General features: G+C 41.7%; 1 protein-coding gene across 2 annotated transcripts in view; it reads right to left on the bottom strand.

Annotated features, from left to right (window-relative positions):
• Positions 1–19,368, bottom strand: part of OSCP1 (organic solute carrier partner 1) — a 45,542-nt gene that overhangs the window by 8,728 nt on the left and 17,446 nt on the right. For both annotated transcript variants that reach the window (XM_027864794.1, XM_027864795.1), the window contains exons 2-6: positions 17,971–18,125; positions 3,672–3,839; positions 2,814–2,894; positions 1,318–1,421; positions 193–321 (exon numbers count right to left, since the gene is read on the bottom strand). In XM_027864794.1, coding sequence (XP_027720595.1) covers positions 193–321; positions 1,318–1,421; positions 2,814–2,894; positions 3,672–3,839; positions 17,971–18,125 — 637 coding nt within the window. The remainder of the gene's footprint in view (positions 1–192; positions 322–1,317; positions 1,422–2,813; positions 2,895–3,671; positions 3,840–17,970; positions 18,126–19,368) is intronic.

Below are 19,368 nucleotides of genomic sequence, written 5' to 3'. Positions count from 1 at the left end.
TTCTTTACCTACAGAGTTCTTTTCAGTGTCGTACTCTTAGTTTCTATGACAAGATCAAGGATCTGTGCTCATTCCACAGGGGGAAGAGAGCCATCTCTGCCTCTATCAGTGGCTTTTGTTGCTAGGCTCAAAGAGGCTTTTAATTAAAAGCCATTCTACTCGGGTTCTTTCAGGAAGATAGAGTTTACTTACATATTTGTCCCTAGTGTAAGGACTCTGTCTCCATAAAGATCAAAAGAACCTTCACTCTGTGCTCTGACATACTGTCCGCCATGCTTAAATTCCACTCTCTTCACTTCTTCTCCTTTGTCATTAAACATCCTACAACACAACAAATGGTTCAGAATGATCCCAAGGGGCAAAGACCTTTATGTGCTTTATTATTTATACTAGAGAATAATTAGTTGCTGTTTTTGCCTATAAAACATTGCTCCCAATGTTACTGGATAGGCTCTAATGCTTTTTATAACCACATAGGGTAGAAGTGTGCTTTGTAGAGGGAAACTTTACTGAACTCTGTCTTGTTAAGGCCAATGACTGAGGCCTTGGTTTATAACAAAAACAAATCTCAGAGTTCAAAGAGAACTGAGGAAAAAACAAGAAGAGAACTGAAAGTTACCTGGTCCAAATCTTTGTCTGATACACAGATCACCAAGAGTTACATCATCTCTGACCAATGGTCATTAAGCCTCAGTATAATATATCCAGTGATCGTGAGCTCACTAACCCACTCCATTTTTGGATACCTCTAACTAAGAGAAAGTTATTTCTTATATTGATTCAAAATCTGCCTCCCCATAACCTACCTACCAGTCTAAATTCTTTTCTTTTAATTCCCACAGAACAAGTTTAATCTATTTTTCACATAAAGGGCCTTAAAATATCTGAAGATAGTTATCATGTTTCTACTAAGATTTCTCCTTTCCAGGCTAAACCTGACTAGTCTGTTGAACTAATCTTCACACAGGAGGACCCCTTGCCATGCTGGTCACCCTCTGCTGGGTTGCTTTCCATGGATGGTTGATCATTGTTTCTCCTGTGGAACACAATACTCTAGGAGGTAATCTGGCCCGTTCAGAGATGTGTAAATAACCTTCCCTGCTTTGGAAACTGAATTTCTATTAATGGAACCTTAGGTTTTTTTTTTTTTTGGGGGGGGGAGGGATAGCCATATCATACTGTTGACTTACATTAAACTTTTAGTCACTAAGATGCCCACATGATATCAAGTTGTGTCTCCTCTGTCCTGTACTCATGAAGTTAATTGTTTAAAAGGTATTAAGAACCTCTGTCAAATCATTATTGCTGAGAATTCACCTGATGAGTCCAGGAACTTCGGTTCCCCATGGAACAGGCCCAGATATTGGCAACACAAAACGGCCATTTGAATTCTGGATTTTGTCCTTTAGAAATATGGACACCTAGGAAAAATACAGTAGTGACATAATCATTTTTAGTATCAAGCAAAGTGAGTACTCTAAGAATCAAATGTATACAAAATCATTTCTGAGACTGGTTAAGTATGCTAGAACTTGGGGCTGTTACAGTCATCAGTGTAAGGAGGAATGTGTAAGGCAATAAGGAGGAAGGCATCCATGCACAAATGAGTCAGGTGTGAATTCTTGTTTTACAGCCTTCTTCACAAATGAAAATCCTTTTTTTTATCCCATTGTTCACTGGGAGTTTGATGTGTCATGGACTAAAAGCTGTTAAGAGACTTCTAACAAGCGAATCACATTAACTATAGCTATTCATGTACTGCAAAAAATCTATTTTTAATATCACCTATTACTAATTTTTTATATGACGTGACTAAAAAGAAGTTTGGCACTGTGGTTTCCTCAGGACTTTTAAAATTTGATTTATAAGTGAAACACAATATTCTCATATCAGGTGATCTTACAAAGTGGCTTGACTTTCCATTTTAAATAGGCATCACCTATTAAGCAACTATTATGTGTAAGGTCCTGTGCTTGGTACTGAGTGTCTGAAAAGGACCCATGGAAATGGGGTGAGGAGTGGTGGGAACGGAGCACTGAGCTGTCAGGACCAGGTGTCTGGAGTAATGAAAAGTAAGAGTGGAGATGTAACTATATTAAAAAAAAAAGCTGCTTGTGTTAATTTCTGTCAGAAATCAACCATATTAAAAGCCACTTGTATTTCTTAATTTAACCATAGATCCTGTATTTTGCAATCAGAATTTCACTTGTAGGAAGAATGGTGATTAAGGAGGTGATCTCTGGAGATTACCTCACATTCTCCTGAAAATGGAGGCAGAATGGTCTTTATGTTTAATTGAAACAAGTGAGATATTTGTCCCTAGAAGATTGGTAGTATGATTTAAAAACAGGAATCAATAAAACAGAATACAATAATAGAATAAAATAAAAAAAGGACCCTGACAAAATTATACCTATAGATGACTCTGTAGGACCTATAGACCCTTACTATATTAATGCTAATATTATTGTTGTTGATATTAACAACGACTCACATTTCTAGAGAATTTTACAGTTTAAAAAGTGTTTTCCTTATCATAACCCTGTGAGGTAGACAGTACAAGTGTCTTTGTTTTACAGATGAGGAAAGCCCAGACAGCTCACATGGTTTGCTCTCGCTAGTAAATTGCAGGGCTGAGTCTGAAACCTTTACCTGAAGGGCAGAATGCTGTCCCCTGTACTTGCCCTCTACAGAGTGTTTTCCTGGACCCTGCTGCCTCTCAATGCGGGTCCTCCAAACCCACACTTCTGTGTTCTGACACCAGCTCCATTTTAAAGCTCACTGACCTTGTAAGAGACTGTTTATCCACTTACCCGGATGTGCATGTCCTGAAAGAAAATCAGCAGGGTCTGTCTGATGAGATGGAACTCACCAGCAGAAAGACAACCATACACCTGCCAAAGAGCAGAGAAAACAAGGCCCATGACCTTTCTGGGAAGGGGCACGGGTGGGTGCACAGTGAAATGAAGGATCCAGAATGGACCAGAAAAGCAAAGCAGAGCAGCTGCAGCCATGACAGCTGGGCTACCCAAGGGAACAGTTACAGAATAAAAACAAAATGAAACTAGCATGGAAAAATTATCAAAGAAAGATACCTTTAAAATATCTTTATAGTACTTTTTGTCTTCCCCCCAAAAGCTCCTGAGAGCATACCCCAGAATTTAATAAAAAGCAGAGTTCTAACTCTAAGGGAGACATCTTACAGTCTTCCTAAGCCCCTCCTCTCTCTCCCCATTCCCGAGTTTTACAGAAGAGGAAACAAAAGCTTAATGGAGAAAAGACTCGCACCCAGACTGACACCAGGGGACACCTGGTAGAACATTCACTATCGACCTCCGGAGAAGCTGGAGGAACCACTGGTTGGGGATGTGGTGGAAGAGATCTCTGGGCGTGAGGTTGGATTAGACACCATTTTGAGATCCTGTATACTATGGCTCAGAGACTCGAGGATTCTAGGAACTCCTCTCCAAAGAGGACAGAAAATACTGGCTGCTTTCTGTGGTCACTGACAAGGGCAAACAATTGAAGCTAATGCCTAAAATGTTTCCTGAGATAGCAGCTTCTTGTCAGAGAGTTCGGAATTTGGTTAGGAGACTTGCAGGCCTCCACGGCCATGGAATTTACCAGAATGTTAACAGGGCTGAAGGTTTATTGACCGATTACGTCCTTACTTCAATTACTTGCCGAAAAGTTTCATCCACTTGGTTCATGATGGCTGGGGAGTCACGGATAAAATCCTTGATGGAATCTAAGTGGTTGAAAGTGACCAGCAATACATCCTTAGGCCGGGGACACAGCAACACTTGATATTTGAAAGCCATGGTCATCAAGTCGTAGAGCTGAAAACCCACACAATAAACACAAAAATAAATTACTGGAGTCATAGTGGCGGATCAATCAATGTGGTAACGATATTGCGCTATTCATATCTTTTGTGGTTGTTGAGTCATTTCAATTGTGTCTGACTCTTCGTGACCCCATTCGGGGTCTCCTTGGCAAAGACACTGGAGTAGTTCGCCATTTCCTTCTCCAGCTTATTTTACAGATGAGGAAACTGAAGTAAATGGGGTTAAGTGACTTACCCAGGGTCACAGAGTTAGTAAGCATCTGAGGCTGGACTTGAATTCAGCAAGATGAGTCTTCCTGACTCCAAGCCCAGGGCTCTATCCCCTGCACCACCTATTATTATTCCTCCATTAAAATCCTCCCCACTGTCTCATTGTGACACGGAAGCGACCTTAGATTTTCTCCAGCTAGAAAAGCTTCACTTACAGGTTTGGGCATGACTGTGTATCAGTTTTCTCAGGATTAGCCCAGCTAAATTTGGAAAGACTCATCAGCAGAAAGTTGGTGATTAATTTTCTTGTCCACTGCATCGCATGAGGACCACTTCCAAATGCGTGAAGTAGTGCGATCTGGGAGAGAGTGCCCACAATGATAAAATCATGCATTTACAGGGTTCATGTCTTTTCTTGATCTCATCTTCATTTTTTTCTCTAGATCTTAGACTAGGCCTGGGACAGATACTAGGACTGACAAGGACTCAAATGCCTCTCCAAATAAGTGCCTCATTCTCCACATTCTTGAGCTGGTACCATCTAAGTTTACTCTGGGGACCCAGACTTCTAGAATAAACTTCCTGCCACTCACTCATCCCCCGATCCCTGGTATTTAGGGAGGGAACACTCTACTCCACCATCACAGGACAATGGACTGCAGAAGCTCCAACCAATAGTTATTTCCCAGGCCTCTGGCCAGCAGATTTTCAGCTCTTGCTCCCATGATCCCAGTGATTCAGTGTCACTGCGTCCTGGGACGTTCTCTGGCTTCCTATCCCATTCCTCTCCTAACCATTCAGCTCAAGGTTATCACTTCCAAAGTACTGCTCTGTTCTCTCCTTCCATGACACCCTCTAAAACCCTGTTCAATTAGTAAACTTTCTTTTATCCCCAATCTCCTCTTTTTTCACTCTTTCCATCTTGTGCTCACTGAAACCTCGTCCTCTTGGGAAGACTGTGTTGCTAAGCACCCTCTTTAGGGAAAGCTTCTCCTTAGGGGACTATGAGCTCACTATGAGTGTTAACTAGTAACTAGCGTGCTTGCTGAGGCAGTTAAAAAGTCTGGTCAAAACTCGCTGCCTGGCCACAGGCAGGAGGGGCAGGTGTCTGCGGGGACAGTCCCACTGTTGTCTGTACAAGGCAGGGCCACGTGTGGAGTACTTTGTTTAGCTCTGAGCAGCCCATTTACAGATAATAATAATAATAATAATAATATTGATAATAGCAATGATGATAGGTGACAGTTACGTAGCACTTATGTATAGGTTTGTACAGTGTTTTATGTACATTTTATTGTTTAATACAACAACCCTAGGAATAAACAAGGGAACTGAAGCTCAGAGAGGTGACTTGCCCAGGGTCATACTGTTCAGAATTAGGATCTGCAGCAAGTTTTGAACCCAGGTGTTGGTGACTCCTGGCTCCACCCTTCACTCTGGCCCACAGTGTCTGACAAGAGTCACTAGGGCAGCGAAGGGCTGCGTCGGGTTTCTGCAATATGAAGAGCAGCCGAAGGAAGGTTTGCTTCGGGTGGAGGGGAGGAGGAAGGGGGTCCTGCCCAGGAGAGCTCTGTGAGGGGTGAGGTACTCCAGAAAGGAGCAGGCTCCACAGGGGAAGCTGACACGCCAGGGCCAAATCTGTCTCATGCTTTAGAGGAATGGGCTGGACTTCGCTCCTTTCAAGCTGAAGTTCTGTGATTCATATCCTCAGACACAAAGGAAGAAGACGCCATGACAGGAGGTGGCAGTGTCCAATGTTCCCCATCGCCACCGCCAGCATCACGCGATAACCTTTCCTGCTTTGGGGGCTATTCCATCTCCCTTTATCGATCAATCAACAAGCATTTATGAATCCCCAGTGTGCCAGGTTCTGCGCTGTGCTATGCTATAGGGATCAATGCAAAGAACGAAACAATCCCTGCTCCCATGGAGCTGATGTTCTAATAGGGACACAATGGATCCATATATAGACATACACAGAGTAATTATAAAGAGAATAAATACAAATAAGTGCAAAGTGTTTAAACACAAGGCAGTTGGGGCACTAGCACACAGAAGCAACAGAAAAGGTTTTGTGTAGAAGGTGGTGCTTGAACTGACTGGAAGGAAGAGACGGATTGTGAGACGGAGATAAAGGAGTTCATTCAGGCCTGGGGAATGGCTGTGGCCAAGGCACAGAGAGAGGGAATAGAGGGTCATGCACAATGAATAAAGAGGAGGCTAATTGAGTTGGATCTCAAGGTGTGGAAGAGGGAGAAATGTCCCATAAGGCTGAAAAGAAAGGGTTGGAGACGTAGGAAGGTTGCTAAAAGCTAAACAGAGGAGTTTCTGGGCTGATTGAATATGGGAGTGACACGGCCAGATCTGCATTTAAGGAAAATCCCTTTGGCAGTAGGATAGGTGTGGCAGGGAAAGGCCTGAGGTTGGGAGACAAAAGAGTCTGTTGCAATCAAGATGAGAGTTCAATAGGGGCCCAAACTAAGGTGGTTGGTTAGTTCTATGAGTAAAGAGAAGAGATTGGATTTCAGAGATGTTGTGGAAGTAAAAACAGCAAGATTTAGCAATTGATTAGATATTTGGGGTGAGGGAGAATGGGGAGCCCAGGATAATGCTGAGGTTAAGAACCCAGGCAACTGGAAGGATGATGGTGCCTTCTATAGGCACCTACAGGGAATCTGGAAGACTAGAAGGTTTGGGGGAAAGATGAGTTCAATTTTAGACACGTTGAGTTTGGGACATCTTTGGGACATCTTTGGGACATTTGGTTTGAAAAATCCAATAGACAATGGCGATAAGGGCCTGAAGCTCAGGGGAGATCTGGCCCGGACGTGAAGATCTATGAGTCAAATGCATAGAGACAATGATTAAACACAGAATGCTGAATTTGGGGGAGTGCAGAACCTGAGTTCAAATCACAGCTCTATCACTTCTCCCTGTGTGACCTTGGGCAAGTCACTAAAGTGAGCTGAGCCTCAATTTCCTCACCTGAAAAATGAAGGGATTGAAACAAATGCCCTCCAAACCCCCCCCCCCCCCCCCCCCCCGCCCCCAACAACTCCTGATCTGTGATCCTGTGATCTGGGCTGCAGCCTTGCTGTTGTGATTAACCCACTCCCACAGTCCCTCTCCCTCCTTTCTCAAGAAGTCTGAGACCAGCTCACAATCATCTCCCCAGCCCAACTTGTCCTCACAGTTGGGAGCTTGAGGTCTCCTCAGATATCTCACCACCTATGACCTACAGCTTTACTCTACCTCAGTGACCCACAGGCACGGTCGGTTAGACCTTAGAACACCATCACAGCTGAGGCATCACTTTAATTTTGGACAGTGAAACCCCATCTCTGGGCATAGTCTCTTACCCTTCCATTTCTTCTGCCTCTTGTTAGACCTATTTTTGATCCTTACTACAAGTCCCTCTATCTTTCCCCCTTCTCTCAATTTATTACCCCTTTTCTGGCTCCTCTTTTCTTCCTGTTAAGGGAGACTTGACTTTATAGACAATCACTTCAACTTATATTGTCCTGCATCCCATCGTCCCTTGCTCTCTTGTGCTACTGCCAATTCCCAACTCTAGATCACCTCACTATCTACCTTCTCAGCCCATATCTATTGAGTGCTGCTGGAAGAAGACACACAACTAAGTTCACTGCAAACTATGTGGCCTAATCTCTCTCTTTCTTTTTCACTTAACAGTATTTTATTTTTTTCCCCAATTACATGTAAAGATAGTTCTTTAACATTCATTTCTGTAAGATTTTGAGTTCCAAATTTTTCTCCTTCCCTTTCTTCCCTCTTCCCTCCCCAAGACAGCAAGCAATCTAATATAGGCTATACATGTGCAATCATGTTAAACATATTTCCACATTAGTCATGTTGTCAAAGAAGAATCAGAACAAAAGGGAAAAACCATAAGAAAGAAAAAACAAAAAACAACAAAAAAAGAGAAAACAGTATGCTTCAATCTGCATTCAGACTCCATTGTTCTTTCTCTGGATCTGGATAGCATTTTCCATTAGGAGTCTTTTGGAATTGTCTTGGATCATTGTATTGCTGAGAAGAGCTAAGTCAATCATAGTTGATTATCGCACAATGTTGCTGTTACTGTATACAATGTTCTCCTGGTTCCTCATGTCACCCAGCATCAGTTCATTTAAGTCTTTCCAGGTTTTTCTGAAGTCAGTCTGCTCATCATTTCTTATAGCACAATAGTATTCCATTACATTCACATACCACAACTTGTTCAGCCATTTCCCAATTGATGAGCATCCCCTCAATGTCCAATTCTTTGCCACCACAAAAAGAGCTGCTATAAATGTTTTTCCTTTCTTATAATCTCTTTAAGATAGAGACCTAGAAGTGGTATTGCTGGATCAAAGGGTATGCACAGTTTTACAAAAGGACTTTTGGGCATAGGTGGGCATTCCCTCCAGAATGGTTGGATCAGTTCTATGTGGTTAATCTCTCCTGGGTCCTCACTAGCACACAGAAAAACTTCTATTTTTCCTTTATTCCCTCTCCCAGTCTTTTCAGTAGCTGTTCTATATCTTATCTTTTCTTTTCAAAGCCCTAATGCCTTCTCATCTCCTCTTGTTTACTAAGGAGCAAATGTTCTTGTCTTCTACTTTACTGAGAAAATTGAGACCATCCATCTTGAGTTCCTTTATCTCCTCTACTCCATACCTCAAAACATATACAGGGTATTAAACATATACAGCTATTATAGCTTAAAACTTCACTAAGACTTTTGGGACACTTCATATATATATATTATATATACATATACACACACATATACGTGTGTGTGTGTGTACATGAGCAGACGGTGGGTGAAGATCTATCTACCTACCTATCTGTTTATTTTCACCCCCTCCCTTCTCCTTACTTACTTCTGTCTCTGCTGAGTAGGACGTCTAAGCCAACTTCTCCCAGTCCAGGCCAGTCCTTCTACCTGTGCCCTAAATCTTATCCTCTCATTTCTTCTCTAAGGGCTTGGCCTGTGCATCATTCCCTCTCTCCCAATTACATTCGATTATTTCCTATCTATTAGCTCTCTGCCTACTGCCTACAAACATGCTCAGGTCTCCCCCATCCCTACAAAAGACTTCCCTTGATCCTGCCGTACCTTCAAATTCTCACTCTCTCTCTTCCCTTCCAGTGCCAAACTCTCAGAACAAGGCATCTATATTTGTTGCCTCCACTTCCTTCTCTACTCCTGGCAATATTGATGGTGATTCCACCAACTGACCAAAAATGTACTCTCTAAGGCCATCAGCGATTTCTTCTGCAAGATCTGAGGCTTTTCTTAGTCCTCATCCTTAACTGCTCTACAGCTTCTAGTACTGATGACCAGTATCTCCTAGCAGGATAGTCATTATCTATCTTCTCTTGGTTTTCTTGTCCCTGCTTTCTCCCGGTTGTCCTCCCAGATGTCTGACTGCCCTTCCTAAGTCTTGCTGGATTATCCATTTCCACAACTCTTAGTGTAGGTGTCCCACGGGGTTCTGCCCTTGGCTCTCTTCTTTCCTCCCTTTATACCTCTCCCTTGACGATCTCATTTGTTTCCATAGTTTAAACATCACCTCTACCCAGATGACTCTTAGATCTTAGAAAATTCGAGAAAAGATCTATATGTCAAGCAGAAATCTCTCTTGACCTCTAGTCCCACATTATTTATTTCTAGACATCTCCTCGATTTCCTATATTTCAAACTCAACATGTCCAAAGTGAAATTCATTAAATTGTCCTCTAAGCCTGTCTTTCCTCCAAACTTCTCTATTTCTATTGAGGGTACCATCATCTTTCTACTTACCTTGCTCCATGATCCAAATCATCATTGATATTTCCCTCTTCCTCACTCCCCATATTCAATTAGTTTCACATTCTACCTTCACAGTATTGTCCCCTTCTCTCCACTCACTGCCACCACCCTAATTTCTACCTTACTACTTCTTGTCTAGTGTGAAGATGGGGTTGTAATTATCCTACCTCATGTAGCCCTGACATATTTATCAATAACAATAACTATAACTAACTACATACTAATAACTACAACACAAAATCGTTTTTATATAGTTATTTAAGGTTTGCAAAGCATTTGAAAAATGTTATCTCATTTTATCCTCAAAACAACAGTAAGAGAGATACGTGCTTTCATTATCCCTATTTTTACAGCTGAGGAAGCTAAGTGACTTGCTGAGGGTCATACAGGGTCATACGGTATGAGGCTGGATTTGAACTCAGCTCCTGCTGACTCCAAGTCCAGAGCACTATTCTAGCTGCCTTAGTGAGAGAGAAAACTCAGCATCAATTGAGACCACATCTTGATTGAATCAGTCAAACCCAGAGGTGTGAACAAGGCCTAAACGTCTCTATTCAAGCAATCAATCAAAGACTTCAGATTAAATGAGAAAGTCCTTATTAGATAAACTGGAGTGACATTGACAGGGTTGGCTAAGGAAACCTGGATTTGCCCGTGGGTCATTGACAAAATACTGAACCAGTTCAGGCCCAGGAGATTAGGGCAATTCTAGCTAGTCCCCTGAGAAAGAATTTATTAGGAGGAAGGAATGGTACCCTCATCTGAAGTCTGTCTTCTTCCTCCAGTCCCACTGACCGGAGGAAGACCTAGTGAATTCTGTAGTTAAGGAAGACCTCCCATCTTCCCACAGTGTCTTAGAAGGGTCTCTGATAAGCTGACAGCAACTAAAACACTAGAAACCAAGGACAAATGATGAAGATTCACAGTTTGATAAAAAGCCCAGTAGAAAACTACATCATAGACTTCTAACCCTCAAATTCTGTGATTAGGTGACAAATATATTTATAGAAACACTTTTTGCTGTATCAAAGAACTGGAAACAAAATGAGTATTCATCAAAGGGAGAATGGATGAGCAAATCGTGGTATGTGAAGTTAATGGAAAACTATTGTACTATAAGAAATGACAAATAGGGGTAAAGCCAAGATGGAGAAGTAAAGGCAGGGATTCACCTGAGTTCTCCCAAATTCCTCTCCAAACAACTTTAAAATAATGCCTTAAAGTAAATTCTGGAGTGGCAGAACCAACAAAAGGACAGGGTGAAACAATTTTCCAGCCCAAAACAATCTGAAAGGTTGACAGGAAAGGTCTGCTCATTGGGGTGATAATAGAGCACAGTCCATTGGAGGCCTCTCCCTGGTAAACCAACGTCAGGCCTTGGAGATAACTGAAGGGGAAATAGCAGCTTCTGGAGCTCTCAGTCCACAGATGCTAAGGAGGTTGGACAACTGGTCAGAAGATTACACTGGACCCTTTGCTGGCAATGGGTGCAGGACTCTGTTGCATTGCCTATTTATAATTCCTGGTCACAGTCCCAGGGCAAGGAGAAGCACTAGCACACGAGAGTATGCAGCAGCAGGGGTGACAAAGGCCTTGGTCACAGTTCCAGGATGGAAAAGGGTGGCACTTATGGTTACTCACAGACAAGAGCACAGGCCAGAAGAGCAGTGACCACACCTTTCCTTAGATCACACTACCTTGGAAGAACTGAAAGCTTACAGATCCCCAGAACTAGCTCTGAAAATAGCGGTACAAAAAACTTAAAGCTTGAGACAGTGCCCTTTCCACTCTGGGAGCAGAGCCCAACTGTAACATCAAGTTAAAACTCAAGAAATGGGCTGGAAAAAGGAGAAACAACAAAAAAAGAACCTGACCATAGAAAGTTATTATGGTGATGGGGAAGATCAAAACACAATCTCAGAAGAAGACAACAGAGTCAAAATAGACACATCCAAAGCCTCAAGGACAAATGTGAATTGACCTCAGGCCCAAAAAGAATTCCCAGAAGAGTTCAAAAAGGATTTAAAAAATCAAATAAGAGAGGCAGAGGGAAAACTGGGAAAAGAAATGAGAGTGATGCAAGAAAATCATGAAAAAAGTTAACAGCTTGGTAAAGGTGGCATAAAAATACTGAAGAGAAGAACTCCTTAAAAAAGTAGGATTGGCCAAATGGAAAAGGAGGTACAAAAGCTCACTGAAGATAATAATTCCTTAAAAATTAGAATTGGGCAAGTGGAAGCTAATAATTCCATGAGGCATCAAGAAACAATAAAACAAAAGCAAAAGAATGAAAAAAAAATATAAGAAAATATGAAATATCTCACTGGAAAAATGACTGACTTGGAAAATAGATTGAGGAGAGATAATTTAAGAATTATTGGACCACCTGAAAACCATGATCAAAAAAGAACCTCAATAATATATTTCAAGAAATCACCAAGGAAAACTAACTTGATATCCTAGAATCAGAAGACAAAATTGAAATTGAAAGAATCCACCAATCATCTCCTGAAAGAGATTCCAAAATGAAAATTTCCAAGAATATTACAGTCAAATTCTAGAACTCCTAGATTAAGGAGAAAATATTACAAGCAGCCAGAAAGAAACACAGTCAAGATAATGCAAGATTTAGCAGCTTCTACATTAAAGAGGGCTTGGAATATGATATTCTAGAGGGCAAAGGAGCTAGGACTACAGCCAAGAATCACCTACCCAGCAAAACTGACATATAATCCTTCAGAGGAAAAAAATGGATATTTAATGAAATAAAGGACTTTCAAGCATTCCTGATGAAAAGACCAAAGCTGGACAGAAAACCTGACTTTCAAATACAAGACTCAAGGGAAGCATAAAAAGGTAATTGGGCAAGAGAAATCATAAGAGACTCAATAAAGTTAAACTGTTTACATTCCTACATGGGAAGATGATACTTGTAACTTCTAAGAACTTTATCATTATTAGGGCAGTTAGAGTATATACAGACAGAGGGCATGGGTATGAGTTGATTATGATGGATGATATCTAAAAAAATAAAATTATGGGGTCAGAAAGAGGGATGTGCTGCGAGAAGAGGGAAGAGAATGAGGTAAGTTATTTCATATAAAAGAAGCAGAAGAGCTTTTACAGTAGAAGGAAGGATGGGAGATGGCAGGCAATACTTGAATCTTACTCTCATTAGAATTGGCTCAAAAAGGGAACAACATACATATTCAGTTGGGTATAAAAATTTATCTTACTGTATAGAGAAGTAGGAGGGGATGGGCATAAGGGGGTGGGGGCTGATAGAAGGGAGGGGAGGATAGGAGGCAGCAGTAGTCAGAAGCAAAACAATTTTGATGAGGAACAGAGTGAAAGGAGAGAGAGAGAAGGATATATGGGAAAAACAGGATAGAGGAAAATACAATGGTATCATAACGGTAAAAAAATTTTTTACCACAAGTTTCTCTGATAAAGTCCTCATTTCTCAAATAGAGAATTGAGTCAAATTTATAAGAATATGAGTCATTTCACAATTGATAAATGGTCAAAGGATATGGAAGGCAGTTTTCAGAAGAAGAAATCAAAGCTATCTATAACCATGTGAAAAAATGTTCTAAATCACTATTGATTAGAGAAATGAAAATTAAAACAATTCTGAGGTACCACCTCATATCTATCAGATTGGCTAATATGGCAGAAAAGGAAAATGACAAAGGTTGGAGGGGATTTGGAAGAACTGGGATAGTAAACCAGTGCTGGTGGAATTGTGAACTCATACAATCAGTTCTGGAGAACAACTTGGAACTATGCCCAAAAGGCTATAAAACTGTGCATACCCTTTGACCAAGGAATACAACTACTAGGTCTGTATCCCAAAGAGATTTAAAAAAAGGAAAAGGACCTATATGTACAAAGATATTTATAACAGCTCTTTTTGTAGTGGCCGAGAATTGGAAATTGAGCAGATGCCCATCAACTGGGGATAGGTAGAATAAGTTGTGGTATGTGACTATGATGGAATCCTATTGTGTTGTAAGAAATGACTGCAGGGGCAGCTAGGTAATGTAGTGGATAGAGCACTGGCCCTGCAGTCAGGAGGACCTGAGTTCAAATCTGATCTCAGACACTTGACACTTACTAGCTGTGTGACCCTGGGCAAGTCATTTACCCCCACTGCCTAGTTAAAAAAAAAAAAAAAAAGAAATGATTGTAGGAAGCTTTCAGAAAACCTGGAAAGACTTTTATGAACTGATGCAAAGAAACAGGAGAACAGTGTACACATTAACAACAATACTGTACCATGATCAACTCTGATTAATCTAATCAAGACAATGATCCAAGACAATTCCCAAAGACACATGATGAAAAATGCTATCCACCTCCAGAGAAAGAACTGATAGAATCTGAATGCAGATTAAAGCATATTTTTTCCTCACTTTATTTTTCTTGTTTTTTTTTTCTTTTTTTGGTCTGTTTTCTTTTATAACATGACAAATATGGAAATATGTTTTGCATGATGGCACATGTATAACCTGTATCAAATTGCTTGCATTCTCAATGAAAGGGGAGGGGAAGGAAGAAGGGAGAGAATTTGGAATTCAAAATTTTAAAAGGTAAATGTTAAAAATTGTTTTTACATATAATAGGAAAAAACAAAATATTAAAATGTAAGAAGTGACAAACAGGAAGAAGTCAGAGAACTTTGGGAAGATCTGCTATGAACTGATACAGAGTGAAATGAGCAGAACTAGGAAATTAATTTACATGATGACCCCAATATTGTAAATGAAAACAACTTGTGACTAATCATGACTTCAGAAGACTGATAATGAAGCATGCTTCATGCTTATTGACAGAGAGATGATAGAACAGAGGTACAGAATGAGATACATGTTTTTGGACATGGCCAATATATTAAGGGAGGACTTACACTGGGAGTGGAGGTGGAGGCTGAGTCAGTAGGAAATGAGAGAATTGTAAAAAAAAAAGTTGGTTCAATAAAATAAAAAAATTTTCAGAGAGGAAAATGAAAAGAAGATCTGAAGGAGATAAAAACATCCAATATGCAGAGAAGCACAAAAAAAGGAGTGAGAAGAGAGAAAGTGGAGGCCATGGATGCAGATGGTATCGTCCCATACCCCTCCAGCTGAGCTCTGAAATCAAACAGAAAGATAGGACGATAGCTTAAAGGGACAGTAGGGCCAAGTCAAGGTTTTTAAGGCTGGAGAAGACCTGAAGCAAGTTTATAGGAGGGAGGGAAGAAGGCAATAGATAGGGAGAAGTTGAAGATTGAGACAAAAGGTATGATTGTGGAGGCAATTACAGATAGAATCAGAGGTACAATTAGAAGAGCTAGTGTTGGTGAGGGGAAGGTCCACCTCTTTATCAGACTGGAATAAAGGAGGAAGGATGATGTCAAGTTATTTTGTGATGGAGGGAAAAAGGAGAAGAGTGGGTGAATAGCAAATGCCCTCTTTTTTCTCAGTAACATCTGAGGTGAGGTATTTTGATGATATTGTAGGCGAAGGGGTGTGTGGGAGGCTTGAGGAGAGAAGGTTTGGAATAGCTGCTAAGGGAAGTTCAATAGAGTGAATTAAGAAACAGTAAAAGGATTATCTTGCTATAGACCAGGGTGGGGAACCTGCAGCCTGGAGGCCACATGTAGCCAAAAATCCAGGTCCTCAAGTGCAGCCCTTTGATTGAATCCAAACTTCACAGAATGTGCACACTTGAGGACCTAGAAAGCCATGTGTGGCCTCGAGGCTGCAGGTTCCTCACCACTGCTATGGGCTTTAAAAAAAAAATCTCCCAACAACCAGAGTTATCCAAATGTAGAATCAGATGCTTTGGGAAGTAATCTGTTCTCCATCACTTGAGGTCTTCAAAATAAATCTAGATGGCCATTTGTTGGGATGCTGTAGAAGGCATTCTTAGGCTGACCTAGATGGTTTCAGAGGTCTCTTCCAGTTCTGAGATTCTGTAATTCTGAGTCAGTGAAAGAAATACAGGTATAGGAGGAGAGGTAGGTCATACAAGCCAAAGGAAGACAGTTTCAGGGTGGAGGAAGCTGGTCATTAGTGTCGAATATACTGGAGAGGTCAAGAAAATTTGGATGGAAGAAAGAGCAGTTTCAGCAGAGTTGTAAGTAGAAACCACATTATGAAGGGCTAAGGATGGAGAAAAGGGAGGCACTGGGAGGTAATAGGCATAAATCACATATTTTTAGAAGTACAGCAATGAAAGGGAAAAAAAGATATAGGATCATAGATTTAGAACCAAAAGGGATCATAGGGATCATCACTGATATGACGGAACTCATTATTTTTCTCTTTAAACTCTCCCCTCCTCCTACTTTCCCTTCTCGTCCCTCAAGCTCGAAAGCATGGAGTAATCCTGGATTCCTCATTACCTTTCATTCCTCATATTTCAACTGCTGCCAAGGCTTGTCAACCTCACCTCTGCAGCATCTCTCCTATACATCTCTTTGTCTCCTGACACTGCTACACTCTTGCCTGCTGGTGAGCCTGCCTGCCTCAAGTCTCTCCCTACTCTAGCTCATCCTCCATTCAGCCACCAAAGTAATTTTCCCAAAGCACAGGTTTGACCATGTCATACTTTCACTCCCTACCAACTCCCAATTCCCCACTCAATAAACTTCCAGTGTCCTCCCAGATCAAACACGAAATGCTCTGTTTGACATTCATAGCCCTTCATAACCTAGCTCCCTTCTACCTTTCTAGTCTTCTTACACCTTACTCCCCAAAATGTACTCTTTAACCCAGTGACACTGGCCTTCTGGCAGTTCCATGAACAAGATCCTTTATCGCTCAAGCCCAGGCTGTCCCCCAAGCCCAGAATGCTCTCTCCCCTCTACTCTGATTACTGACTTCCCAGCATTCCTTTAAGTCTCAACTAAAATCCCACCTTCAGTGGCAGACAGTGGTTAAGTGGCTTGTCCAGGGTCATACAGTTAGTAAGTGAGTCGGGCTGGATTTGAAGTCTTCCTGACTGCAGGGCCAATATTCTACAGCACAGTAGTGCCATCCAGTTGCCTCCAATGTAGTAACTCACACTGGATAATCGCCTTATTATTGTATTACTTAATGGGCTATGTTAATTATATTATGCTGTAACACTTAAATGAGTGGTGTTTGATGATCATCCAAGTATCAACGTTTTATATTTCCATAGTCCTTTAAAAGCTTACAGAGCACTTTCTTTCTGATGACTGTGTAAGATGGAGAGTGTAATATTATTAGCTCCCTGTGATAAATGAAGCGAAAGCTCAGAGAGGTTGACTGCTGATTCCATGGTCACAGAGGTAGTCAATGTCAGAGCCAGCATCTGAACCAGGTCTCTTGACTCTTGATGCAGCCACGTTTCTGGTACATAAACACCAACTTCTGTAGTACAGTGGGAGGTGAGAATGGGGAAGGAAAGTGACTGGGGGCCAAGATGAATCAAACGACAGTGGGCTGCAGGGTTGGATGAAGCTCCAAAGATGTGCCACAGCTCAAGATCTCCTTGGTACATGGGCTGAGGCAGTTATTTTTTTTTTTTTCCAGGCAATTGGGGTTAAGTGCCTTGCCCAAGGTCACACAGCTAATAAGTGTCAAGTGTTTAGTCTGAGGCCAGATTTGAACTCAGGTCCTCCTGACTTCAGGGCTGGTGCTCGATCCACTGAGCCACCTAGCTGCCCCGGCATCTGATATTTCCTTGAGGATGGAAGCAAACACCTGGCAAGTGTGGTATCCATAGAGTCAGACTTCAAGATTTTTATAAGCTACATAATGCAGCACCTCTAAGCAGAACTACTATTCCTCAGATTGAAATGCCCCAACTTGTTTTCCTGAAGTGACAATTTTATGTTACTAGATTGGTACAAATTTGAAAATATTTTAATTTAAAGGTGGTTTTTAGATTTCTGGTTTTCTGCAATAATACACCTAACTGAAGGTCCAATAAGAATTGGAAATCAGATAAGAATGAAAATGAATTAAGTGGGAGAAGAGGGAAGACTATTTAGTTTAGGTTATCAATTCAGACTGAGGCAATAAAACAAAAATAAGGAAGGGCAGAAGAAATGTAAGCCAGAGAACAGAGAGAGTCTGCTCACCTTGTCCATGCTGGCCTGGTTTAGTCTCATGATGGAGCAGTGAGCCAGGCGATCGTAGATTGCTCTCAGGGCCTTCCTGGAATAGAGCTCTTGGGGCTTGAACAGCTCCTCCAAAAATTTTTTATTGAACATGGTTGTGATGATGTCATTCATAACTGTAAAGAAAAAAACAGAACCTAGCTGAGTAGTGTGCAAGAGGAAACTCTTCAGAAGCATCCAAGAAGGACGCACCTGGGAGTACACAGGTCTAGGCTTGGCTGCACTTTTTATAAAATGCTACCAGGAGAGGAGTGCTACAACAGAAAACACAGCTCACAAACAGAGGATGGAAAGCCTTGCAGTGGATAGAGCGCTGGCCCTGGAGTCAGGAGGCTGTGAGTTCAAATCTGGCCTCAGACACTTACTGGCTGTGTGATCCTGGGCAAGTCACTGAACCCTGTTTGCTTTAGTTTCCTCATCTGTAAAATGAACTGGAGGAGGCAATGGCAAACCACTCCAGTATCTTTGCCAAGAAAACCCCAAATGTGCAAGGCACTATGTTAGGTTATGAGTGAGGGATGTAAAGATAAAAATTGCAATCTGGGCTCTCAAGGATCTGCAGCCTTCTGGGGTAGGAGGAGGAATAGGTTTTCATAGAAAAGAATAGTACAAAGCAGGGGGTGACAGGGTAAAGGAGAAATCCTGGGAAAATGCTCCAAGGAAATTTTAAGAGGGAGAGGACACCCCTGGTAGCCAAGCTGAGTCATGCATGTAGTAGACATTTAACACATTTTGGTTGAATTGAAAGGAAGATGAGGATTACTAAAAGCAGCACTGAAGAGGCAAAGTGGCTGAGGCACTGTGGCCAGCCTGCTCAAACTCATGGAGGTGGGAGACAGGCTGTGCTCAAAGGACAGTCCAGTGTAGCTGGAAGGTCGTGAAGGGGATGATCTGAAATAAAGCTGGAAGGGAGGTGGAAGCCAGATTGTGAAGGGCCTTAAATGCCACCGTAAGGACTTCATAGGCCACTGAAGGCATGGCAGTTATAACTGTGTGTCAGGAAGCTAATTTTAGCAGCTGTGTGAAGGATGGCTTGGAGGGGGAGAGACTGGAGGCTTTCATAAGCCTATCATAGCCCAGAGAAGAGGACGTCAGGGCCTGGACCAGAGCAGCAGAAGTGTGAGTGGAGAGGAAGGATGGGCACGAAAGACAGGATAGAAACAGATCCAACAGAATTTTGGCAACTGACTGGATATGGGAAGAGGGAGGAGTCAGAGGTGACTCTCAACCTAGGTCACAAGGAGGAAGGCATGGCATTAAAGAAACAGGAGAGTTTGAAAGGTGAATTATTACTCCAAAATGTGAGAAAGCTGACATGGCTGCTTTCCTCTTCCCCATAGCGAGTGCTAAGTTGTATAG

This window comes from Vombatus ursinus, unplaced genomic scaffold, assembly GCF_900497805.2.
Source record: "Vombatus ursinus unplaced genomic scaffold, bare-nosed wombat genome assembly UNPS02014775.1, whole genome shotgun sequence".
Classification (NCBI taxonomy): Eukaryota; Metazoa; Chordata; class Mammalia; order Diprotodontia; family Vombatidae; genus Vombatus; species Vombatus ursinus.
Note: the sequence above shows the minus strand (reverse complement) of the source record. Positions and strands in the feature narration are given on the sequence as shown.